The 26,890-nt window shown below is 39.7% G+C and overlaps 1 protein-coding gene across 4 annotated transcripts in view; it reads left to right on the top strand.

Annotated features, from left to right (window-relative positions):
• The window catches only part of ulk2 (unc-51 like autophagy activating kinase 2), a 35,946-nt gene extending 9,555 nt beyond the window's left edge, over positions 1-26,391 (top strand). For 2 of the 4 annotated variants that reach the window (XM_053507314.1, XM_053507313.1), the window contains exons 4-27: positions 4,015-4,047; positions 6,178-6,214; positions 7,390-7,563; positions 7,683-7,756; positions 7,862-7,963; positions 8,181-8,239; positions 8,372-8,454; positions 9,113-9,163; positions 9,266-9,354; positions 9,492-9,663; positions 10,333-10,393; positions 14,049-14,198; positions 15,711-15,856; positions 16,017-16,100; positions 18,070-18,341; positions 18,422-18,618; positions 19,116-19,225; positions 20,129-20,263; positions 21,183-21,394; positions 21,639-21,817; positions 22,145-22,263; positions 23,573-23,730; positions 23,842-23,977; positions 24,123-26,391. In XM_053507314.1, the coding sequence (XP_053363289.1) occupies positions 4,015-4,047; positions 6,178-6,214; positions 7,390-7,563; positions 7,683-7,756; positions 7,862-7,963; positions 8,181-8,239; positions 8,372-8,454; positions 9,113-9,163; positions 9,266-9,354; positions 9,492-9,663; positions 10,333-10,393; positions 14,049-14,198; positions 15,711-15,856; positions 16,017-16,100; positions 18,070-18,341; positions 18,422-18,618; positions 19,116-19,225; positions 20,129-20,263; positions 21,183-21,394; positions 21,639-21,817; positions 22,145-22,263; positions 23,573-23,730; positions 23,842-23,977; positions 24,123-24,187 (2,898 nt within the window). In that variant the 3' untranslated portion in view covers positions 24,188-26,391. The remainder of the gene's footprint in view (positions 1-4,014; positions 4,048-6,177; positions 6,215-7,389; positions 7,564-7,682; positions 7,757-7,861; positions 7,964-8,180; positions 8,240-8,371; positions 8,455-9,112; positions 9,164-9,265; positions 9,355-9,491; positions 9,664-10,332; positions 10,394-14,048; positions 14,199-15,710; positions 15,857-16,016; positions 16,101-18,069; positions 18,342-18,421; positions 18,619-19,115; positions 19,226-20,128; positions 20,264-21,182; positions 21,395-21,638; positions 21,818-22,144; positions 22,264-23,572; positions 23,731-23,841; positions 23,978-24,122) is intronic. The other 2 variants (XM_053507315.1, XM_053507316.1) reach the window with 2 other exon arrangements.
• Positions 26,392-26,890: the final 499 nt, after the last annotated feature.

Below are 26,890 nucleotides of genomic sequence, written 5' to 3'. Positions count from 1 at the left end.
GACAATGAATGAATGAAGATTGTTGCTGTACAAGAGATACAAAATGCAATCTTGGGAACTATTATCGAAAAATACCATTTGTCGTGGTAATCTGGTAATAAGTTAGTGTATACTGGTAATAACAAGACTACATTGTCTTGTTCTTTAAAAGGCTTTAAAGATTGTGGTTAGTGCAGTTTTTACCTCATGAATTTTTTTTTTTTTTACTCATATGTTAAAATGTATGTGGTAATAATGAATAATGTAAAATAATGTATTTGTGGTATGTGGATCCTCTCTGTATTATTATTATTATTAATAATAAATGGTATTGGACAATACCATTTGTGGTGCCAATAGTACCTCTTTACTTCAGGCCACATCTAGACACTTTACTGTTGATAGTTTTCCCGTAACAGAATGTCCAGAAGTGATTATATTTTCCCCCTTTATCTGCCTCACTTTCAATAATACAATATATGGCCAAAAGTATGCGGACACCAGACCATCACCGCCATATTTGGGCCTTCCACAAAGATTCTAACGCACAGTTGTTTAGAAGTTCTCTTTAGTAGAACTAAGAGGCCCAAACCTGTTCCAGCATGAACAAAGCACACCCCATGAAGACATAGCGGCCTTTACAAAGCTCTTATTAACCCCACTGAACAGTTTTGGGATGAACTGTTTCACTGACTGAAACCCGGATCTCTTAGCTCATCATCTCATCTGGGGCCGGACCTCACTTTCGCTCTTCTGTTTAATGGGCATGTCCCACAGCCATGCTTCAAAATCTAGTGTAAAGTCTTTACCAGAAAAGTGGAGGTAAGGAACGTTCAGCTGGCCCACATGACTTCTTCCAAAAGCTTCCAATTTTGTGATTAGTATTGTTTACCTCATCAGCTTAATGTTTTACCTCATGAGCTTAATTTTTCTTTTTTTTAACTCATGAGCTTAATTTTTATTACTAATATATTAAAATGTTGATGATAATATAATGTTTTTGTGTTGTGTGGGTCCTCTTTGTATTGTTGTTGTTATTATTGTTATTATTATAATACACTGCCCAGCCAAAAAAAAAAAAAAAACACACACTTTGTTGAGCTCCCTGCCCACAAAAAAAAAGTCACACATTTTGTTGGACTCATAACCTTTTGCTTTGGTTACAGCACGCATTTGTTGTGGCATCTTTTCCACAAGCTTATACAATGTCACAACATTTATTTCCGTCCAGAGTCGCATTCATTCTTCTCCAAGATCTTTTATTGATAATGGGAGGGTTGGACCGCTGCATAAAGTCTCCTCCAGCAAATTCTGAAGATTCTCAATAGGGTTAAGGACTGGACTCTGTGATGGCCAAACTATGCGTGAAAATTGATTTCTAATGCTCCCTGAACCGCTCTTCAACAATTTGAGCCCGATAAATCCTGCCGTTGTCAATCTTGGAATATGCCCATGACACAGAGAAGAAAAATGCTTTAATGAAACAACATGATCATTCTGTACATTCTGGTTGTCAGCTGACTTCACTTTATTTTGGCACATAATGTGAACCTAGACCTGACCAACAGAAGCCACCTCAGATCATAACACCACTCCTACAGGCTTGTGGCATTAGGCATGGTGGGTGCATCACTTCATCCGCCCCTGTTCTTACCCTGATATGCCCATCACTTTGAAACAGGGTAAATCTGGACTCATTAGACCACATGGCCTTTTTTTCACTGCTCCACAGTCCATTTTTTGCTCCATAGCAAATAGAAGCATTTCCCTCCCAATTAGCCTCACTGATAAATGGTTCTCTTAAGGTTACACAGCTGTTTAGTCCCAATCCTTTGAGTTCTCTTCATACTCTGTGTGTGGAAATGCTTTTGCTTTCACTATTAAACAAAGCAGCGAGTTTCAAGACCATTCAAAATATTTTTCCCGACCACATTTCAGATGGTTCACCTCTATCCTTCCATGTTTTAATTTTTCAGTTCTTGACCTGATTTTAGTAGTTTCGGCCATCTCCTTAGTTGTTTTCTTTCGTCGTTTAAGAAATAAGAAGCTATTCACTGCATATTAATCATTGCAGTAATGATCCAATGGAAGGCTCTTAACTATTTACTTAGTTAAATCAAGTTTATTATTATTTTTTTTGGCCTGGCAGTGTAATTATCCAATAGATTATAAGGGTAAAGGAAATTAACTTAAATAAGAATTGGCCTCTATTTATTTTTGCCATTAATATTTTGTTTAGGCAGTGATGTCTGATCAGATTGATGTTCTTGGATCTTGTCTGTTGATATAATAATAGTTACTACAGTAGCACTATGAGACCTAGTCACACACAATTTTTTTTTAGGCAGGATACCAAGAGCAGTCTCTTGCCAATAGAAGAAATGCCTGGGAGATCATGGCAGTGCTGTTTGTGTGTGTGTGTCTTGGATGTAGTGCTGTTTGTTTTTAATATTTTTCTCAACCCACACTTGATCACAAGGTCCTATCTGGATATCACACCAAACATTCTGCATGTCTGCTGTCTAAAAGCACTTGGCAGGCATGCTGAGGAGTCCAGAGTGAAAAGTTAAGCAGTTCCACTTCATCCTCATAACAGACAGTCTGGCTCTGTCTAGAAGTAACCAGCTCTTTCCTTTTTCCCATCGCTACTGCTTGGTCATTATGTAATCGCTGACGGTTGTAACAGACAGTCAAATATTAGGGTTTACATTTCCCTAGTTTGCAGCCGAATTTGGAGCATAAAGGGCACTCGGACTCATCATCAGTATGACGAAGAGTGGGGGAGGATAGACGAACCATTTACACGCACAAAAAAATTGGATCTCAGCTGGTTTAGACCCAGGCTCGTCTGAGGATTCATTAGCAGAGAATAATAGCTTTTTTTTTTCTTCCCCCCACCCTTTGCTGCTGAGATGAATAGTGGGTTGTATAGGTATCGCAGCCCTCTTTGACTGAGCTAAGTGAATAGTGTGGAGTTCAGCATTGGCATACAAATGCGTGTGAGAAAATCAGCCTGTGTGTGAGAGTTAATGAGATTTCTAGGGTGGAGCTCAAGCCAAGATGGCAGCTGGAGTATTGATTGCTGGTCTTGCACTCTTTACGTTTGCACATTTCTACTGCACACACACTCACAAAACCAGTCATGTTTCCTTGTGTAATAAACCACCACCAAACTGTAGGGAAAATGGTGAGATAGTAACTATTTGATGGTAATTTCATTTCAAAGCATTGCTTCCCAGTCCTGCTTTCCATGCATTTCTTCCTGTATATCTATCCCAGCATCATTCTCGTTCATCTGGCTTTGGATTGTGTTAGACATTTAATCAGTAATTCTTAAAAAAAAAAAGGTTTTGTAGCAGGAACTGAAAATCATCAATATCTATGAATCAATAACATGTATCACAGGTTTTATTTATAATGTTTGTGTTACCGTTAAGTGTGCGGGATAAAGTTGTGATCTGGTTTATTAAGTAAATTTAATTGCACACTCGTACGCGTGTATTAAAAAATGTACAGCGGCATTTTTTTTTTAATGACATAAGGGTCGTTTTCCATTTTTATTTTGATGTAGCATATCTTCTTTTCCCTTGGGCCGATTGCGGTAAAATAAAGCCTATATGTTACCTCAAACTCAGCCAAATACACCTCTGAAAACCTCATTAAAATTTGTTCAGTAGTTTTCACGTGATGTGTGCAAAACAAACAGAAAATTTCCAAAAGCTTCTATTACTCATCTTACGCCCCCCGCAAATATCTTCAATGTACACAAACGCCAACTTTACAGTTTTGTTATATGTATAGATGAATTCTTTTGATGGCTGCTAAATCGTTATATAGACTTTGTCCCTCTGTGAAACTTTAGGTTTGCAATCATTAGCGCAGTAGAACACTGTCCGAGACGGTGTGTTTATTGTACCATTATCTCTGGTTTCCGTTCCTAACCTGTCTTTCTACTACAAAATGTCCCAGGGCAAAGGTAAATGATGTCTGATTTGCAAGTCAGGGTATAAAATGCTGTCTTCTCTTCTCTTCCAGGAAACACCTAACTTTGTTTTTCTTGTAATGGAGGTGAGTAAATCATCATCATCATTACCCTTATCATGTATGCCCTCTGATCGTTCTCTGTCTGCCTTCTTTCTTCATGTACTTGATGTTCGTGTCGAACCTAGAGGCACATGTCTTTGTGAGTGGTGTTGTTCACATGTCACAGGAATGGTTGAAGGAAAAACAAACTGTCCACGAAACTAAAAATATCCCTCTGGGAAAGCCTATTCTGAGGGGGGGAAAAATCAACAACTTTATCAGATCTCTGCTGCTGATAAAATAAGCCATTGGCCATCTGAGTCTGTATGCCCAGAGCTATGTCTGCCGAGTGAATTTGTTTGTGTAAAGTGATGGACACAGGTAATGTTAATGTTCTAGTCTGCTTAAGGCTCTGGATTATTTTAAGTTTATCAGACTGTAATGAGGAGTGATGATAAACTGTTTAAAGGAAAGTCATTTCTCGCCTTATTTACTTCAAGACCATTATAGCTACTATAACATACAGTAAGTAATAACAGGAATTATCTTATAATCATGAAAATAAATAACATTAAACTATAAGTGGTTAAAATGACAATCCCACATCAGGATGTGCTGCTCCAGATAAAAAATCAGTTTGATCCTGGGTTGCATTGCACCATCTCTCCCAGGACTGATTATTTTCTTATAACGACATGTCACCTAGTGTTTTATCCCTTATTAAGCCCAGACAGTTCTGAGACGCTGATAAGTCGATCATATTAAACAAAGGGCATTAAGAGCAGCATGTAATTTGACTAGCTACTATTGATAGCCCTTGTTAAAAAAAAAAAAGTGCACTTCTTTGAAACCCTTTTGGCAGTGGATATGGCTGTTGTTTATGGAGAACCCAGTATGCATATCCTTTCCTCTCCTTACACTCTTCCTGTCATAAGAAGATTAACTGGCCTTGTTGAAGGAAGCTGCTGACTTCAGATCAGATTAGTTGATGATCACATTGCCTTGTTCTCCAACCTTTATATTTCTAAACCCTTGTTCGGAAATGTACAGTATGTATGTGAATTTCATGTATGTGAATATATCTTTATACTAAATGTGCCCGCGGTTGCATTAATTGCACGCGCATAAGCGTGTTTTTAAAATGTACAGCCCCCACAAAGTCGTGGTCCAGAGTTCGTGGCCTCAGTTTTTAATATTTTTTTTTTTTTTCAGAACCTAACTATTAATTGTTTGCGGAAACCCCTGCAATTTTACGGAAACTACAAATATCCTCCACAGTTTTTTTCTTATGGCTTTTTTTGGTTGCAATATATAATTTTTCATCCATTTTAAACGCTAAACTATGAAGAACAATATCATTTACTTGTTTTGTCACGTAATTATCAATGTAAATTCAGCCAAATTTCCATATAAAATATAATACTGTATAATTTTTTTTAGCGCTGAAGCAACAAAGCAACCATAGAGGAAAACGCGGCTTGGGATGGTGAATTATTGCTGTATTTACCCTACAGAACTTATACCAAAGAAAACGTGCTTGCATGAATTGCAGTACATATATTACAATACATCAGTATTTTACATTCTAGCACTGCAGGAGACACAGCAGTACATTACTGTACAGTATATGGGTTTACTTTTACATTCTTTTTTTTAAGGGTAATATATTGGGCTAAGTGTTTTCGGGGCATATTTGGGGCATATTTAGAGTTTAAACTGCAAAAATAAGCATTTACTGTATAGGCATTTTTTTTTTACTTCATCCAAAATTCTAAATTTTTCACAATGCCGTGGATCCTTTGGGTGCTGTGGGTTGGGGGGTGTGGCCTCCCTGGATCAGACTTGGCCCAACATTCCATGGATGCTCGGTCAGATTGAGATCCCGGGAATTCGTGGGCCAAATTAGCAACCTTGACCTCTTTATGGGCCTTGTATCTCCATACATAGCAGCCTTTCCAGTCTCTTTTTTTCCCCCAATTTGTGCTGCATTGGCCTTTCTGTGAGATCGGACCAGACGGGCTAGTCTTTGGTCTCCGTAGTGAGTCATGAATGATCCTTGGGTTGCCAGCAGTTTACTGGTTCACAATTAATAAACAGTATTACTCAGTTCACCTCGCGGTGGTGTTAGTGTTGTGTATGCTGAGAATCACAATGCATTTCTTGTCTATGTTACAGTTTTGCAATGGAGGAGATCTGGCAGACTATTTGCAAGGTAAGCACTTCAAATGCACAGTTTCACCTCCAGCAGAATTAATAAAGGTTACACACTCCTATTGTGTAGTGTGCTATAGCGTGTAATGTGAAGAGCAGGCATGTGTCTGTCCCCAGCAGTCAGACCTAAAGGTCATCTACTGTAGCAGTGATGTCTTTCTTACTCAGAGGTACCAGCTGATGTATATATTTAGAGCACAGCATGCTATGCTCACATGAGAATTATTAACCAGGTTATATGAGTTGTGTTCCATTTCTTTTGATCACAGACGTGACGTTTATTGGCCATCATCGCCTTTGAGCTTTCTCCAAGTTTTATTGTGACATGAGTCGAGATGACATTGTACGATATTGCCCCGTTTTGCAGAATCAGGTGACCTGACAAGCTCTTCAGGATAAGATACTGTAAAGAGCAGCTAACCTCCAGCTTCAGTACTGTATGTGATCGGAGTGCATCTCTACTGTACGTAACAGTTTCATCCAGGTCAACACTACAACGTTGGCAGCATGGTGCAGCACGTCTCAGCCTTGCACCTACTCTCTTGTGAATTATGCAACTGTTCCTCGGTTACAGTATAAAAGCCCTCTGTTGTTTAAAGCGGGATTTATTTGTGATGCACGCTCGTAGCCGGATCCATCGCGATTATTGATGCTGTTGTTCACCTCACGTTTTGCTGTAACGGGGAAAATCAGCTCTGCGTCTCGCACAGCAGCTGCACTGAACACCATGTCAGTAAAATGCACATTAATCAGTCGAGATGTTAACAAATACAAAGTTAGTATTTGGTGTGACGACACTTTGAGGATTTTTTTGTGTCCGGTACAAAGTGTTTTATGAAGAAATTGTTTTACTAAGCTTCCAGCAAAGCCACATGGAATTTTTTTTGGCTTTTTTTTGTCTGAAAAGTGGTCTCTTTCTAATGTGCTGCTTTTTTCCCCGGGATACAGTTTTTTTTTTCTTTTTCTAGAACTGTTGTGGAATACTGCTTTTTGAAAATCAGGATTGTTTTACTCAATAATGAAATCATAAAAATCCTTAGGAAAGTTCTTACTAAAAGAATTTAACTTATTTGTTGGTATGCTGTGTCTGTAGCTGCAGTGTCACATCGGAGTGAAAGAATGTGGATAATGATGTAATGTGTGTATTTTAGCAGCTTTATCTTTCTGTTGTTCCAGCTAAGGGTATTTTGCGGGAGGACACCCTGAGGGTGTTTCTCCAGCAGATAGCAGCCGCCATGCGTGTCCTTAATAGCAAGGGTATCATCCACCGAGACCTCAAACCCCAGAACATCCTCCTGTCCTACACCGGCCGCAAGAAATCCAGTGTCAGTGGCATCCGCATTAAAATTGGTAATGGGATATGCCTCAGATATAATCCCTACTACATGGTGGACATATAACAATAGCTGGCTTGTTCTTGTAAAGGATTTCTGTGTTTTAAATGCATGTTGTTGTTCTGTGCTCCGCAGCTGATTTTGGCTTCGCACGATATCTCCAGAGCAACATGATGGCGGCCACTCTGTGTGGTTCGCCGATGTACATGGTGAGCACCCTCAGGTGTCTCCGCACACCTCGTTGCTGCTTGATACTTTGACATGTTGTTTGTTTTGGTCTGTTGATTTGACCATGCCACTGTTGTCCCCTCCAGGCTCCAGAAGTAATTATGTCCCAGAATTATGACGCCAAAGCCGACCTGTGGAGCATCGGGACAGTTATTTATCAGTGTCTCGTGGGGAAGCCACCTTTTCAGGTCAGAGTTTGGCTTTTTTTTTTGCTATATTTCCTGTTTAACCAGAAACACTGCACTGTTTTTTTCCCCCTCATTATTCCCACAGTGGTTCGATCATCCTCATTGTGCTAGAATAGATGATTTTAAGCCGAGTGCCTGGCAATCGCGAGTTTTTTATTGTGGTAATGGTGTCATGCCATTTTATGCAACCGTATCCGCTTTCTGTTGTTTCCCACAGGCAAACAGCCCACAGGACCTGAGGATGTTTTATGAGAAAAACAAGACACTGGTGCCAAAGTAAGAAGAAGCATTACTCACAGGGCTGTTACTGGACGAGATGCAACTCGTAACATTCAGAGCTTACACTGCAATAGACTACAGCTTCTGTTTACATGATAACGACAAAGCTCTCTTCCTTCCTGCTTTCAGCATCCCACGGGAAACATCTCCTCCCCTTGCTGATCTGCTGCTGGGTTTACTACAGAGGAATCAGAAGGACCGGATGGATTTCGGTCGGTGCAGCTTTTCTATATCGGGCTGAGATTATAATGCGCTTATTGTCTTTATCATTTTTATATAATTCCTAGGCTCATTTCTACCTTTTATTGGAACGCCAGTAACTTTACTCATGTTCTTGCCAGAGGCATCACACCTGATTTTTGCATTTCCAAAAAGGCTTTAATTTCCTGCAAGCTTCATAGAATGACCGAGACACGTCCCCGGGGTTTTCATTATTTATTTATTTATTTAAACTTGTGTTTAGCTTATAAGCAATTATTAAAGCTTGTTTTATAAACTGCGTGACTGGCAAAGTGAAACATTTCCATGCATCATAACTTTTATTCTATTCAGCTACAGTGTGAATTTTGTGCACGCAGTTAATGATATCATGTATCTTGTCGCAACTTCAGAAAAAGACTTGAAGCGTGAAATTGTTCTCCATAGATTCATTACTGTTAACAACACATTGATACAATAGAGAACTATAGAAAACAATTTAACTCCAGTCTCTGTTTTCTTGATATCCACTGTGTTGTGCCATGTTATATTGTGATTCTGGTCCCTATAGGGTAGGAGAATTGATCCAGGTAGTTCTGTGTAGTTTTTGTTTAAAAGATAATGTTTTATTTTTTTTAATGCACTCTGCTTTTTTTTTTTTCTTTCTTGCAGACACATTCTTTAGCCATCCCTTCCTGGAACAAACGTCAAACATAAAAAAATGTGAGAATAACCATCATATGGTCGAATTTTAAAAATTTTTTTAGAGACTGAGAGTTGATGACATGATAAACAAGTAAGTGTGCTTGCGCTGTTTTCTTTTAGCTTGCCCTGTACCAGTGCCCACATGCCCCAGCTCGGTGTCGGAGAGCACCTGCGGCAGCTCGCCCTCCTGCCGTTACGTCTCACCTCCGGTGAGTTAATCGCTTTATCCCATCTAAACTGTCATGCCACTGCAGCTGTTAGGTTGCACGAGAGGATTAACAGTGTTATTGCTGACTCAACTCCTGGCAACCCATTGTTTTCCTTCCCCTTTTTCTGTCTCCTGCAGTCTTTGCCGGACATGCAGACTCTGCCTGAAGACGTGCTCTCCTCGCCGCCACTCGGCCCGCCAAACTACCTGCAGCTGTCTAAAGAGTCTGGTGGCAGCACCAGCAGCAAGAACTCCTCCTGCGATACAGACGATTTTGTGCTGGTGCCGCACCTCTCTGGAGAACAGTCCTGTGAGTTAAACCTACAGAACAGTAAAACCTCGGATTGCGATGCGAGTATCTTGGGTCTCCGAGTGTTTCGCAAGGCGAGCAAAAATTTTAAATAAATTGTAACTCGGTAAACGAGCAAGGTCTTGAAATACAAGCAGGATTGTGGGTAATCATCTCCCATGCTCTGTTTTTTTTGTTTGTGTGTGTGTTTTTGTTTGTTTGTGTGTTTTTGTTTGTTTGTTTGTGTGTATGTGTCTGTGTGTGATTGTGTGAGTGAGAGTCTTTGTCGGCAAACTGGTGTCTGTGTCTGTGTGTGTATGTATGTATGTGTATATCTGTGTCTGTGTGTGAAAGCCCCCCACCTCCTCCTCTCCTCTCTTTGGTCTCAGTCACTACAGCTACGATTCTTTTCAAAGGTAAAGTGCAGGTTATTTTGTTTTATTTTTACTTTATATTTTTTATTAATTATTTTTATATGAATATTTTCGGGTTGTGGAACGAATCATCCATTATATCTTATGGGGTAAATTCAATTTGATAAACGAGTGCTTTGAAATACAAGGACACTTCTGGAATGAATTATGCTCGCAATCCAAGGTTTAACTGTACTTCAGTACATACACTTTGATAAATATGGTCAGCTTTTTGTTTGTTCCAGCACTTGCTCATTTGTTTTGGCACTATTCTTAGATGACCTGCCCATGGGAGCCACCGGGCGGAGATCGTCTAGTGAGTTTCTGCTATGTGGAGGGTGAGTGTGACCTCACTGTCATTAAATCACACACACACCCACACACACTCTAATTAAGTTACACAAATAGCTTAAATTTGTGCAAGTCATACAGTATACATATAATACAGCTCTAAAGGTGGCGTGTCTGTACATTTGAAAATATTTGCAGAAAAATAATTTGGGGGGGACGAAAGATGGTTTATGGTTTTTTAAACTTTTGTCTCTGTGTTTGTGCCTGCATCACGTACAGAACGAATTTAATAATCTTTAATAAAAAATAAAAAGAAATCGTTTTTCTCAAAATTCAACAGATTATGCTGGACATTTTTAAAACGCGCTTATGAGTGTGCAGTTGAAATCTACCTAATAAACGCGATCTTACATCTTCACTTCCTCGCACTTCCTGGGAACATGTAAAAATTTTTCATTCCAAAGTTCCAATGATGGCGTTATGCATTTTTTTTTATCTATTTTATTTTTTTATCACTTATAAGTGTGAAATTCAGTTCCACGCGAACAAAGTCGCGGGCAAGTCTAGTAATGAGAAAAATATAAGGTTTTATATGTATAAACACAGCTCATTAGTTGAAAGTGGTTACGCTTTCTCGTTTGTGACATTTTACAAACGAGTCAAAGTCCTACCAAGAAGTCCTACCAAGAGGCTGTGGATTTGCATGTCTTCTCTGCGCAGATCTAGTCTGTCCTCTACACGTCCTGAGTTACTTGGTCATGAAGGTGAAAAGAGAGCCGATTCCATTATGGGAACATGACCTAGTGTGATGCCTCTGCTATTCCTGCACTGAAGCGAGCTGACGTAGCTCGGCCAGGGTGTGAATCACAAGTCTGTAAAAGAGAGCGTTTGTGGTGACGACCTGCTGTTTTGTGAATGTTAGCAGAATGAGATGCATTTAGTCATAAATGGCAGTTATTTCACTGCCCTAATTATAGCCCGGTAAGATCCACTGATGGGAATTGTGGGGCTGTGAGAACAGAAAGATGGCAATTGAAAAGAAACAAAAAACCCTGCGCTGTAGTGATATACCACCAAGCATAAACCGTTTTCATTTTTCTAATAACAGACCGTGCCACACAGATCAATTACCGTTATATTTGCTCTCTCTTGCACTTTTCTTTTTACATGCTCACAACAAAATCCCACCTACACAGTGCTGAAACCCTGCCCACTTAAAAAAAAACAAAAAAGGAAAATACTGTAATATCAGTACTAGAACTGCTGCTCAATTATACACTGCCTGTGCGAAAATGGTCACTGTTTCATAAGGGTCAAATTACTGGGTAAAGTAAAACAACTAAGGAGATTTGAAATGACTCGGACTGAGTTAAGAGCCCCTCAACACATAAAAACCCTGAAAAGGTGAAAGTTGCATGGTAAAAACAATCAACAGAGCTATGTTTAATAGTGGAAGTAAGAGCATTTCCATACAAACACCCAATGTGGTGAGAACTCACAGGACTGGGACTAAACAGCTGTTACAGTATGTGGGTCTAGGAGCGTGAGGAATCATTTTCACACATGAACTGGACAACACATTGGGTGTTGTAATCAAAGCTAATAATTTTTATTTATTATTATTTTTATTATTTTATTTTTTATTTCTTACATTTTGCATTTAAAGGTACAGTTAGCAGTTATTAAAGCTGCTTGTTTGGCCAGTTTGTCCCAAAGAGGGCAAAGAGAAAAAAAACCTGAGAATTCCACAGAAAGCCGGATAATTATAGAGGAACGACTTGTTTCAAACAATATTATCTGCTTCAGTTGTTCACTTATATACTGCCTGGCCAAAAAGAGTCACCACTCTAAACTTTTATTTAATCCCCTTTACTGTGATTACAGCACACAATGCGGTGTCCAGTTTATGTGTGAAAAATGATTCCTTAAAACAGCTGTTCAGTTCAAATCCTGTCGGTTCTCATCACATTGTGTCTAAGGAAATGTCTGTTTAGTACAAATGCTCTTTCTTTTACTATTGATTGATTTTATTTTATTTTTTACCATGCAACTTTACCTCAAGGACAAGTTTCCGTGTCCTCACCTTAGATACAAAACACTTATTTTTATTAGTTTTATTTATTTAAAAACCTAATCAGAGCGTGTTCTCTGTGACTGCGCAGGAGCATTCCCTGGCAGTAAAAACAAAAAATGTTATCAGATATCATCTGCTGTAAACAAAGCAAAATGAGAAGGTAACACCATTACTGTACATGTAAAGTAGGAGCTACTTAGTGGTTTTTTTTTTAAGCTTCAAGCTAATTCTGAGAGAGTTTTAAGTACTGGGTTTAATTAAGGAGAATACCAGATATTATTATTATTTATACGTCTTTTGCCCCACCTTTAAATGTTCTTTACAAACACAGATTTGTGGTAAACTTGTCTATACTGTAGGTCAGCGAGAGGAAAAGAGAGAGAGAGATCTTCTTCTGTGTTTTACTTCTGACAGTCAGTGCGTCTGCTGAGCGCTACTTCCTCCTCTGTCTCGAATCAAACCCTTTTAAACCATGTTGTTGTTCTTTGACACGCACATGTACACACACATGCACATGTTTTGCTGCTTATCCCCCTCCCGTCCTCTGAGTGAAACACTCTTTGTGTATATGTGGGTGAGCTGGCTAAGCAGCAGGCCACGCACTGTTTCTCAGTCTCATGCACTTCTTTGGACGAGTGCCAGCTCCTCCAGGAAAGCTGCTGACTTTTCCAAGAGTCGCGAGCTGCAGTTCAATACCACATTCCCATGAAAAAAAAACAAGAAAAAAACCCCAGCACACTGCAGCACCATATGTTCGCTTTACTTGTGTTGATTCCAGAAGAGCGTGACTCTTGAGGAGTTCAGCCCAGTGTTGCCTCCAGGCAGGTACATAAATTAGTTGTGAATAAAAAAAAAATATGCAGAGAAAACACGATAAGAAAACAAACATTGAGTGTTTATTAAAGAATTCTTTTACATAAGTTTTTTAATTTTTTTTTTTTTTTTTACATTTTCAATATTCTTTGTGAAATAACTTTTTTTTTTCCTGATCTGATTTTTTTATTATAATTTTTTTATTACACTTTGTACCGTGCCATGCTGAACGCGCTTTGAATCAAACAAAGAGATTGTACTGTAGCTGCCTGGCCGTTTGCGGCTCACGTGCACCCTTTGCCGTTACTCCTCCCTTCATGACCCTCTCCGGATCTCCAAAACCCATTTGATCTTTTTGATATTCTTTCCCCTAACTAAAATCTTTTCATAATGCATCGTCTTTTGATGTGACCCGCACATGACTTTTGTCCAAGGACACTGTGTAGCCTATAGAGAACAAAAGAATGCAAATAAGCTTTTTTTTCTTTCCTTTTTTTTCCTTTCTTTCCCTCTCGGCGTGACTGGTGGCTCAGCCTTCATTTGCACATGGCTAGCCGCTTTAGCTCCTCCTTTCTTTCTGATAGGCTGGAGGTGCATGTGTTTACATGGTTTCTCTTCCCCTCTGCTGCTTGGCCCGGCCCTTTAAGCAGGAAAAGTTTTTTTTCTTATACCGTACGAAAACAAGCTGACTGTCAGCACTCTTTCTTATTTCTGTTGTTTTTTGTTATTTTTAATCTAAAATTTGACAGCCGAATGGTCGAATTCAGGCTGACACGTTCTGACTAGGTTGCTGGATTTCATTCTTCTTTATCCAGGCAGCCGCAGCCCCCGTCAGGTCAGAATCCTGTGGTTTCCCCGAGAACAGAGACCACGCCGATCCCTGTGCCCACTCAGGTGCGCAACTACCAGCGGATCAAGCAGAACCTTTCCAGCAGCCCGACCACCACCCTCTACGGCTCACCCAGGTGAGACTCCCTGCACTAGGGAGCATTTTTTTTTTTTAAACACTACCTGTGTGTGTGTGTGCTGCGTCCTGATAGATTCTCAGCTATGACTATTGTACTTTTAGACTTTTAGCTTAGTATCCAGGGTTCATCATCTTAATGTTGCACTGGCAAATGTGTGCGTATAGAAGTTACATTACATTGAAAGTACAACAGCTGGGTGGTGGTGGTGGGGATGGGATATAATAGTCAATAGTGGTTAAAAAGAGGAAGAGAAAGAGAGATGCATCCTTTTGTTTGCAGGACGATTGTCTCAGCATGTGGTTTAGGCAGGTGGCCAGAGGGAGCTTGGAGATTAATCCTGCTCCACCTCCATCACCTCCCCGACAGCCCTCACTCTGCCTTACTGCCAGCTGCTGTCCCACTTCCCTTCTCCTCCTGGCTGTGTCTCGAGACAAGGATTAAAATAAAACGCACCACCCTTAACTCACGTGAGCCGAATTTACACTCGTCGTTAGACCCCGCCGTTAGCGACTGCGGTGAAGAGAACCGCATACAAATTTGTTCAACGGGGTTTTATGAGTCATGTTTGTTTTTCAGTGTTACTGGGATATCAGGACAAAATTACCAACAGGTTTCAGCAGGACAGATGACACAAGGATTGCATGTCTTTTTTTTTTTTTTTTTTTTTTTTTTGGAACGAGCTAGAACTCCCAGTTCTCAGTGTATTTTGCTTTTCATTTTTGAGTTTGAGAAGGCAAAGGAATATATGGCTGAGGAATCTCAGCATTCTGTCTGATGATTTTTTTTCTTTTAGTGCCTGCCAGTTACAGTGTGATTTATGAACGTACATTAAGCAAGACAACTAAAAATAGCTTGTGCGTTTTGGATGGTAACAGTGGACATGACACATTGATAGAATTGTGCTCCAAAAATGACTGAAGGTTTTTTTTTCTATCTAAATATGGAGCAGCATTTTTATTAATGTGATAGTGACATGATCAAAATGTGATGCACTGTACCAGCATTCCCACCAATCTATTCAATTCAACTCAATTCAGATTCATTTAGAAAGCATTTTTAACAAAGGTTATTGTCGCAAAGCAGTTTTATAGATTTGAACAAAATTTGGGAAATGTTTGTAGATCAACGGAAAAACCCCCTGAGAGTGGAATAGGAAGGAACTTTGAAAGGACGTACTATGATTACATTTTATTTTAGTTGTATAGAATCAAAAGGAAATTATGATACCACCTCCATGGTCTGGGTTTGATTTCCTAGCCGGGTTCGATTCCTCTCTCTGTGTGCATGGAGTTTGCATGTTCGCCCCGTGCTTGGTGGGTTTCCTCCAGGTAATCTAGTTTCCTCCCACAGTCCAAACACTTGCAGATTAGCATAATTGGTGTTTCCAAATTGCCTATAGTGTGTGAATGAGTGTATGCTGTGCAATGGATTGGCATCCTGTCCAGGGTGTACCCCGCCTCGTGCCCTAAGTCTCCTTAATTCTATTGTAATCTTGTAATCATGCTGCAGGTCCGGTACAGTGCGGCGCTCCAACACCAGCCCTATGGGATTTCCAAAAGCTGCCTCCGGCTCCCCCAGCCCTGCTGATGCTGCCCAGACTGTGGGTCGAAGACTCTCCACTGGCAGTTCCCGTCCCTACTCGCCTTCACCCCTGGGTAAGAATATCCTGTCTCTGTCTAGCTCTTTGCCTGTCACTTTCCTTTCTCTGTCTCTCTCTTTTTCATATCTTTTCTGAGTGTCACTTTTCATAGAAGGAGGTTGTATGCTTTTAGATTGCATCATGCCCTGACACGTCTGTCTGTGTGTTTTGTTCAGTGGCTACTATTCCTGAACAGCTGGGCCACTGCTGTTGTGGACATCCCCACAGCCATGAGGCGCGCAGTCGCAGCTCATCTGGTGGTAAGTGGACCACATGCCGTGTGGCCGGGAGGGACTGGTTTCTCCCAAGCGTCCTGTGGATTGATCTTTATTGAAATCAGCGTTTTTTTAATGATTATAATATTGAGGTGCAGCAAGAGGTATAGATGACCTTTTCCATAGTAATCGTTTTCAGACAGTCCATAAACTTTTGACCTTGAAGTATGTTTGCAAAGAATGAGAACAGATATGAGGAATAATAGACCGCTTCTGGTTACTCTGTTTCGTAGTGCCCTGATATTAACATCATATTAACGACAAGAAGGAAAATCAGGCATGTTTGTATAATGATCAGGGTCAACCCAGAAACTCACCCAGGAAAAGTATATTTCTGGTTTAAAACGGTTCCACCTGTTCTCTGTGTGGTAAGCGGTGTGTTTGTAGCATTGCTTATGAACTGTGCATGCTGGAATACAGTTCACAGTTTGAAGTCAAGTTAAAAATGAACTCTGTTGCCTCTCTTGCTGCAGTGTCATTGGCAGTCCCCTGAAGCGTAAAGATCTCTTATGGACGTATGTAGTGCCATCTAATGGCCATAACGTGCAATGTGTCTGTCAGAACTGGTACAAAAATGGGCTTAAATATGAATAGGTTATTATGTAACTTTTATATATATTTTTTTTTAATCTAAAGTTTTTTTAATTGTAAATTTAAACGAAATACATATATATATATATACAGTACATGGTACATATATGTATTATATGGATTTTTTTTACCCATTTTCTTCCCTCCACTCCACAAGAAAACAACAGTCAGTAAGTAGAAAAAGAGGGAAAAATAAATAATTTACACATTACATCGAACAAAAGAATTAGAAAAAAGTATCTATAGTTTCTAGGTAGCTCATAAATTGGTTGCCATCCATAATAAAATTCCTGAGTGGATCCTTTATGAAATAGTGAATCCTAATTTAGCACCCACTGGTGGCGAAGGCTCTTTCCACTTAAACAGGATCATTCTCCTAGCGAGAAGTGAGCTAAAGGTTATCATATTGGCCTGGGTGTCATTTAGGCGAGCACCACTTACCGGAGAAGGTAGGTATAGTGTGCGAATTAAATTCTTATCACTGATTGGATGAGACATCTGTCACTTAAGACATATAAGCAGTAGTATCAATTGAAGTCAGAATAATTTTTAAATCACATTTAACACAACTTAGTTGCCCAAAGGAATATATAATCCTAAAATACTGAAATTAATCCTTAAATGAAAATACATTGAAATGTCCGTGTGGCTGCAGTACTTCCTGTGTATTTTGAGTGACAAATGTCTTGTCCAATCAGCGGTGAGAATCAACATGCCTATGTGTGGTTTGAGAATGAAATTCTTATTGCTGATCTTTAGTGATAGATGTCTTGTTCAATCAGCGGTAAGAATGTCATTCGCAAACCACACCTACCTTTTTTGGCTTGTTGATTCTTAGCACTGATTGAACGAGACATCTGTCACTAAAAATATAGTACGTATATATGAAGTCCTGCAGTAACACAAACATTGAGATGTATTTTCATTTAATGATTCATCGCAGTATTTTAGGATTTTACAGCATTTTTGTCAACAACTATTAGTTGTGTTAAATGTATTTAAAAAATTATTCTGACTTTACTTGATAGTACATCTTGTATGTCTTGAGTGACAGATATCTCATCTAATCAGCAATAAGAATTTAATTTGCGAACTATGCCTACCTTTTCCGATGTAAGTAAATTGTCGTTGTGTTTGCCCTGTACTGATTTGTTTCCAGTTTTGTTATTTGATTTTAAATTTGTTATTTTGTTTTCAGTTTTGTTATTTTAAGTTTGCACTTTTCGGCCACTGTACATGTACCTTTCTGATCTTAACTAGTTAACTGGTTAGAAGCTGATAACTGAGATTAATTTTACTGCTAAATACAGTAGATGGCAGATTTTTGTTATTATTTGTATCATCAATATTTTTTATAACACAGGTTCTCCCGTGCCCTCATCTCAATTGCTGGGCGCCCGACTCCAGAGCGCGCCCACCCTGACCGATGTCTACCAAAACAAGCAGAAACTCTACAAGCAGCTGTCGGATCCAGTGCAGCCTACCTGCTCAGCCTATCCACCCACCCACTCACCTCAGCTGGGACGCCCCGGTAACCTGGGGACCTCTCCTACCAAGCACCTTGGCTCCTCCCCACGCACCTCTGACTGGCTACAAAAGTCTCCCCTGCCCACGATCATTGGCTCACCAACCAAGGTAGTCTTGATAAAAGCTTAACGTATAGAGTTTTTTTTTTTTTTACATTGTAGTAGACTTAGCATTTTCCTGTTTTACAGACCACTGCTCCTTTTAAAATCCCTAAAACCCAGGCCTCGTGCAACCTTATGGCCCTCGCCTCTCAACAGGGCATAGTGGACAGCTCTAATTCCAGTAAGATGTCCACCGATGCTCGGGAGATCTGTCCCCACCACTGGTCGCCGTACCCCAGTGGGCGACATTCGGCTTCCGAGAGCCCCAAAACTACATTTGGCAGGTACAAAGGAAGCAAATTCTTCTTTTATTTTATTCTCTGATTCTTTCATTAATTTAATAAATTTATAGATTTTATAATACTGCGATTAGCAAACATGGCACCACGATATAATTACAGAATTTGCTCTTTAGACATTTATATACACTACTGTATGTCTGTAGGAAGTTGGAGGCTGAGATAGAAAAGCCATGTCTGGCAAATTGTTGATGCAGAGACGAGCAGTGATCAAATAAGATGAGCTGATGATTTCACTAAAGTAGGCAGCTTTGACTCTCTCTCACTAACAGGATCAGACAGTCAGGCGTTTTCAATCATTTTTAGTACCCCATTAAACGGTTCTGGATTGAAATCAGGTACCAAAGATTCCCAGATTAATACTGTTCCGCTGTACATCAGCATTGCTGCAGCTTGACACAGCAGGTTTCCGTTTGCTGTAAAATAAAAGTTTATTCCTGTGTGCTGCGTTCATGATCTTAAGTCTTTCTTATCCTACACAGGTCTGTGAGTACCGGCCGTTTGTCAGAGCAGCCTGTAAGAATCACTCTGGGAGGACAGACGTACCAGGGCAGTACAGACAGTCTCAACATGGAGAGACCTATGGACACAGGTAACCCCTTAGTGCCGGTACATAGTAACGGGAATGCCTTGCTGTAGAATAATATCTCGTCAATAAAGCTCTGCCTACACTGATAAAGTTCAGAGTCCATGTGATAAACTGCTAAATGCAAAATACTGTATAGTAGAAGGTTTGCGAATCAGGAAAGGTTTTAAGAAGCTGCAGTTAAGATTCGATTGCGTTTTTCAACAAATGATTGATTTGCAGAACAAATATTGTGACAGAGTTCTTCTTTGCTTTTGTTTTTTTACTGCACATAGCTTATTAATGCAGGTTAGCTCATATTACAAACTAAAAATGAAAATCCGTCCTTCAGGAGAAGAGTCAAGGGTTGCAATTTCAGGTTTCAGTCGAAGGGTACAAAACGTACGAGTATTACTTTTACATTTTAAAATCTTACGTTTTTGGTTTTGGAAATGGATACGCATGATGTGCCGCCATTTTTATTTATTTATTAATTTTTTTTAACGAATCACCCAAGTGTGTTGAGCGTATCAAGAAATTCAAATCATGCTGACAGGAAAACCACTGGTGCACCTGTTTAAAGAATAAAGAGAGTTAGCTCAATATTATAATATGTATCAGTGGTTGCTGTCGTTGAATGGCCAAGAGCATAAGGCATGACATAGAATCTCTCCTGGTTTAATATAGGTTTGCATTTTTTCTTTTGTTCCTAAATCTCATTCAGTATGTTTGCTCATCTAAAAGCTTCTCCTGCACAGCTTGTTATCTGCATGGATCTCTTTTGTTGGCTTCTTGGTGTGTGTAATGCTGTCCTGGGTCTTGGTCTGAGTTTGTGAGTGATCCCTGTGTTGTGTTCTGTTTGTGTGTGTGTGTGTGTGTGTGTGTGTGTGTGTGTATGTGCGTGTTTGTGTGTGTGTGTGGCACCCTTAGCCCCTGCAGGGTCATGTGGTTTGGCAGTGGGCGGTGCGAGTCCACGTACTGTAGTTTTTACAGTCGGCTCGCCCCCCAAAAGCAGCACCCCTCCCACTTGCAGCCATGTGAGCACACGCCCTCGCACCACTTCAGGTGAGAGCTTAATCTCGATACCGCCAACCATGCCACCAGCGCCAGCTTATGCTTCATTAATAGCAGTAGTGCATGGGATTGGTACTGGAAATCATATGTGTATATGATCGGTTTTAAGAAAATAGGCGATTATGTTATTTTTAACAAATCCAAGAGGTTATTTGGCTCGTACAGATAGCCGTTCATGTAAATTTAAGTCAACAAGATCTCTTGCTGTTAAATTAGTACAGCTAGTCCCCAACTTACGAACATTCGAGTTACGAATTTCAGCACATACGAACGGACCGTTGTTTTATTTGCGGTTTAGTCTGTAATGTACAGAAAAATAGTCACTGCAGTGCACCAGATAGCAATATTTACAATTATATACAATATTTTCAGTGTGTAAGTAAATGTATAAAATTTCCGGTATATTGTATGTGTGTGTGGGGAGGTGCAGGAGAAATGAGTCGGCCTCACCGGTTGGAATGAATCAGTCCGGGAGCATGATGATAGAAAATGGGTGTCCTGTAAAGCTAGTGAATAATCCTAATTTTGTAAAATGCAATGAAAAACAGTGCAAAATGGAGAGAAAACAGTGAAAAAAAACAAAACATAATAGCATCAACATTTTACTGTGAGATTTATTTTCTTAGGTGCGATTATGTTTTTTGGCCCCATGATAGCAGTGTGGGGAAAGGGGACAGAGATTTATTCAAGTGGAGGCGTATAAGCCTCACTTTATCAGACTTAAGAACAAATCGGACTTACGAACGTGCTTTAGGAACGGAATTTGTTTGTAAGTCGGGGACTACCTGTAGGAGTGAGTTAGGACAGCTAGGTTTGTGGTATAATCACGGTAAAGGCACCAGCCCGTTCAGCTAGACCTACTATGTAGGTGTAATCATTGATATATTGGTATGTCTCTGTTTCTCTGCAGTGGGGTCAAACAGTTCAGCAGGCTCGCTGTACTCCACCAGCGGAAAGGCATGCACAGGTTCTCCTCCTGCTATGGCCATGGGGAGTTCTCCCCCCAGGGCAGAAGCAGCCCCAAGCAGCCTACGCTACGTCCCCTATGGCACCTCTCCACCCAGCCTTGACGGCTTCATCACTTTTGAGGCCCCTGAGCTCCCAGAAGAGACGCTGATGGAGGTAAATGGCTTTTTTATTTATTTTTTATTTTTTTTAAAGTATAACAGTTACAATCCTGTAGTGAAGCGGGACTGGAGATGCTTAAAGAGAGTTAAGTGTTAAATAATTAGACTGTTTTTTATTTCACAATGTATTTATTTAAACAAAGGAGGTTAGAGTGAATAGTAAATACATAGCAAGCCTACAGGTACATTGACAGGGGTGTTTGTGTGTGTGTGTGTGTGTGTGTGTGTGTGTTTGGCAGAGAGAGCACACGGACACACTAATGCACCTGCGGATGATGCTGTCCTTTACGGACTGTGTGTTGGAGATGGCTGCTGTGAGAGCAGGAGGAGCGGACCTTGGCATTTCCGCAGCTTCGCTTTACCCACCTCAGGAGAGTGTAGTGGTGGACCAGATCAGCCAGCTCAGCAAAGAGTGGGGGTGAGATACACACACACTCATAACACCTTGATCTTTTATTTCAGTAAAATGAATGCTGAATTTTACTTGGCTGAATCAACAGCTTTAGATCTAAGAAAGTTTTATATATTTTTTTTTGCATTTAGATGATCGCATTTAAATTACCAACAAACAAAAAAATCTTGTGTAGTGTAATTTCTTCAAATGGTAATAGATTTATTCTAATACATACAGTGTGAATGTGAGTGCAGTGTGTTAACAGAAGGTCTGAAGCAGATTTAAATGTAAAATCTGCACATCACACATATTCGGGCCCTCATTTATACTCCGTCATATCGCCCCCTGTAGGCAAGTGGAGCAGCTGGTGTTGTACATGAAGGCTGCTCAGCTGCTCGCGTCGTCTCTTCACTTGGCTAAAGCTCAGATCAAGTCTGCCAAGCTGAACCCTTCTAGCGCTGTCAAACAAGGTGAGACGCCGTCTGTGTGTGTAAAAAGGTTTTTATTTATTCCTTGGTAGATCAAATGTTTTCAGAAGGACAGGATTACCGTGTGGATCAAATAAAATAATTAAAACCTAAATAAAACATCTTATTAACAGTGTTTTCCCCACACGTCACTGACGTTTGTTTCCCCACGTTTGTATATAAAAATCTGTCCACTCCTGTACCTGCTTATTCTGCTGCCGTGAAAGTGGTGTGAAGCATCAACATTCCAACTGATGTAGAAAGAATATAAAGGAGGTACTGTGCACTTTTAAGAAACACCGGAGAATTAACAATAATAATAAATAATAATGCATTTTATTTATCCTTTCTGGTCACACAAGGTCGTCTTCCAGTTCAAACCGAGGATAAATTAAAAGATAAAGTAAGACAACATTATTAATTACAACGTCGAGTAGTACAGTAAGTGGTCTCAAACAATATTAGATGAAACAAGATCATAACATTAAAAAACAAATGACGATTCAAATAATAAATCAAATCTACATTTAATTTAACTGTAGCCTTACATCATGTAGGATAAGTGCTTCTAAATAAATGGATTTTAAGTTTTAAATTTGGTTGGTGAATCTGTTATTGATGTTTTTAGGACGAAAATTCCAGAGACACCCTGGAATAGAGTTAATAATAACGGCCTAAAATTGAAGCATCACATATACATAGAGCATTTCTGACAGTATGTCTCGACGTGTAACTTTTACTGCTACTGTAATGGAAATGATATTCTACAAATGTAGAACTTATTGTAGAACAATACGTGCATATTATTATTATTATTATTTTTATTATTATCATCTTTTTGTCAATCACCGCAAAACTAGCCAGTCGTGCACACAGAACTTCCTCAGAATGTGTTGTATCTCATTGTGATGCTGTATGAGCAGCAGTTCAGAGAGACGTGTTTGGCTGGCTGGCTTGTTATGTCTCAGAGGACACATGTTAGTCCTCATCATGACTCGTTGGGAATGTCTAATGAGAACTGACAGTGGACTGGATTATGGAGAACAGTGTTTTTGGAGACATGGGGGTGTTCAAAAAGCTCCTTTCCTAATAGTTTTACTTCTCATTTGTCAGGCTTTGCCCCTCTGTGGGAAACACAATGCCCTGGTCGGTGCACCGTTACAACCTGACGGCACTCTGTGGCTTTGTTGCTTAGGAACCTCTGCCCTGTTCCAAAGTAGTGTTTGATGGAAATAATTACAAATGTCTTTTAACAGGAAAAAGTTGCAACAGTTTGCAGAATGTTTGTGTAATTTCTGCCCGTGTCCCGCAGTGGTTAAAAGCCTGAACGAGCGCTACAAGAGCTGCATATCTCTGTGCCGCCAGCTCACGGACAAACTCAACCACTTCTTCTCAGACAAGCAGCGATTTGTGGATGAGATCAACAGCGTGACTGCGGAGAAGCTCATCTACAACCATGCTGTGGAGATGGTGAGTGAGAAAGAAAGACTGAACTGCGCACTCGCCTACATACTGTACACTGGGTCTGTGTGCCTGTGGGAAAAAAAAACACTGAAACATTTGGTTGTGTCTTTGGGACAGGTGCAGTCGGCAGCGCTGGACGAGATGTTCCAGCAGACCGAGGACATCGCGTACCGCTATAACAAAGCCGCCATGCTGTTGGAGGGTCTCTCTAAGATCCTGCAGGATCCGGCGGACGTAGAGAACGTGGCTAAGTGTGAGTAAAAAGGCATACAAAGCACGGAATTTAAATTAGAAAACGGGATCTGTAGATTTTAAAATAAATGAAATAAATCAGTCCAACACGTATGCACTTCCTCTCGCTCATAACATGTCTTTCCTGTGTGTGTTTGTGTTAACAGATAAGGCGAGTGTGGACCGGAGGATCTCTGCATTGTGTTACTGCACTGTCACGTTGTATGAATAGAACCCTGACACACACTGGCCACAGGGACCATCGTCCTTCCAAGTCACTCGTACTAGAGGGTCCTCTCCCTCCCACTTCTTCAACTTCGTAGCAGCCAGAGCACTTTTCCTTTTTAATATAATAAATATCATTTCTCATAAAATCACCAAACCCAACTGAACAAGTATTATTATTATTTTTTTTTTCATAAAGAACCTCTTGCACCAAGTCACTACCAAAGATGAAATGCAACAACAACAACAACAGTACAAATTCAATACAGACTCAAGTAATGAGGCATTGGACTCAGCAAGCTGTCTCTTGTTTCTCCTCAGAGCGCATCTTTTAGCGTTTTTCTCTTTTTACACTGAGGACTGGTGTTTTTTTTTTTTTGTTTTTTTTTAAACATCTCTGTTTAAAAAAAAAAAGAAATACTGTATTATGTGTTAATAGTGTTGAAATTATTTATTGGTTTTAGGAGGATACTAGAGTCACGTCATATTGTCATGTTTGGATGCTCTCCTTGATTGGACTGTAATTTGCACGCACACACAAACACACACGTGCACACATTCACTCGACCATCTTTAGTACAGCGACCTGAGACTTGTAACATAATTTTAGTTTTTCTGTTTTCAGATCAAATGCACTTTATTGAGACAGATGTGGAAAAGACTTGTGCTAGGAACCCAGACTGAGCTGTACTTTACGACTCCACAGGCTGTAAATAGAAAAGGAAAAAAAAAAGCCTGCCATGTACAGGGACGAGAGTTTTTCGCGGGTTTTTCTGCGATCAGGATCGGTCATGACATCCATATCTGTTAGCGGTCAAGATACTTGAGACATTTCATTTGTTAATATAGAATCAAGCATTCTGTTTGTATTAATACTGGATTTTTTGTTTTCTCTTTTTATAAACTGACGTTTGCGTCATGTAAATAATTTGAATGTGTATGTGCGATGATTTTTTTGTTTGTTTGTTTGTTTCTGAATGAAGGTAGTTAATTAGTCGTAAGAGCTGTTGAGGGATTCCCTGCCACTCGATCCAAGAGCACAAGTCTTTTTTTTTTTTTTTTTAAAGCTGTTTGATACTTACCCACTACTGCCATTCAGACTCTTATACAGTCCTCAAGGAAGAGACCTCATGTTTGTCTTTGCATGGCAGCTCAGAATTCAGAAAACCTGCTCTTTTTGTTTTGGAGTGCAGGTAGATAAGGATACGAAGGAGAAATGCTAATGTGAACTCTCTCTTTCTCTCTCTCTTTCTCTCTCTCTTTCTCTCTCTGCCAGGGAGTTTGCGGCCAAGCTGGCTCTGCCTTTCCCTGGCTCTGTGTGTGTATGTATGTATATATATATAAATATGAAACTGTATATACAGTATAGGGGTGTGCGTGTATGTGTGAGAGAGACGGCACTACTGAAGTACACTAGAGGCCAGTTGAAGAAACCTGAACTAAAAAGAGGAGAACTTTTACTCTGCTTTCACATGTCTATTTGTTAAGAAGATAAGAACCTCCTGGTATTACAGAGCAGGCCCGGCATTGATGCTGACTCCAGTGTATACTTCTTCGCTATTATTTTATGTGGTTTATAAATTTTATTCTCATACTTCACCTTCATAAATCCTTATTGTACAAGGCGGGGGAAAAAAAACGTAAAGATATTCTCCGGGCTCTTTTTATCGATTCCATGCACAGGCCTGTAGTTTGTACAGAAGGTGTCACTTTCAGGCTCTGAGCACCTTGGACATGTGAGGTGACTGGTGCGTGGAATCTTAGATTGTATATTCCTGATTTCTGAAATTAACAACCCATCCGACTCGTCTTGTATATAAATCTCAAAGCTCCAGATTTATTATTATCATTTTTTTTTTTGGTTAGGGGGGTTTGTTTTACTGACACAATATTGTAATCGGTTCACTGTCTACAAATTTGTCCTGCGTGGACTCCAAAATCCACTCAGGTTCATCAGCACTGCTCTTTTTCTGCACTGTACCGTGTACATTGAACATTTTGCATGGACATGAAATATAGATTTTATAACTTGGGACCTGTTACAGGAAAAAAAACCCAATAAGAACAGTAGTTCTAGTCCAGTATACAAATAAAAGCATTTATATCTAATTATAAAATGTTTTCTGTAAATGCCTCTTCTTGTCGCTTGTGTAACAAAGTGGTCTTGCATTTACTGTCAGGAGTTAAAACCTGAAGGGACTGAGGCATTTGCCAATGATTCAGCAGTTATATGATGCTCATTGTATTGTGTTACAATACAAAAAATGTCACATTGGCATTATTTTAATGCATATTGTGATTTCAACTTCAATATTTATCTGTTTAATGTATCATTTTGTATTTAAAGGAACTTATTGAGGCTAACAGCAAATAACGGCACAAATGTTAATCTCGTTAAGATGTTTGCTGAAATACTTAAATTATTATAAAATGTGCATAAATTCCCAACTATGAGTATATTTATTACCCGTAATAAATTGGAGCCGTTTGCATGTAAAAAGTTGCACATATGCTTTTGATTTTTATTCAATTCATTGTGCAGCATTAATTAGTAGCCTTCCAAATAGATTGAATAAAAACAATATTTTAAAGCATAAAAAAAGCAATTTTACATGCAGAAATGATTTTCTCCTTTACTACAGTGAACGTGCAGGGTTGTTTTCAATAGAGTGCTGACTATTTAGGACTCCAAAAAAAAAAGGGTCTGGCT

The sequence above is a fragment of the Clarias gariepinus genome, chromosome 11 (genome assembly GCF_024256425.1).
Source record: "Clarias gariepinus isolate MV-2021 ecotype Netherlands chromosome 11, CGAR_prim_01v2, whole genome shotgun sequence".
Taxonomy (NCBI): domain Eukaryota; kingdom Metazoa; phylum Chordata; class Actinopteri; order Siluriformes; family Clariidae; genus Clarias; species Clarias gariepinus.
Note: the sequence above shows the minus strand (reverse complement) of the source record. Positions and strands in the feature narration are given on the sequence as shown.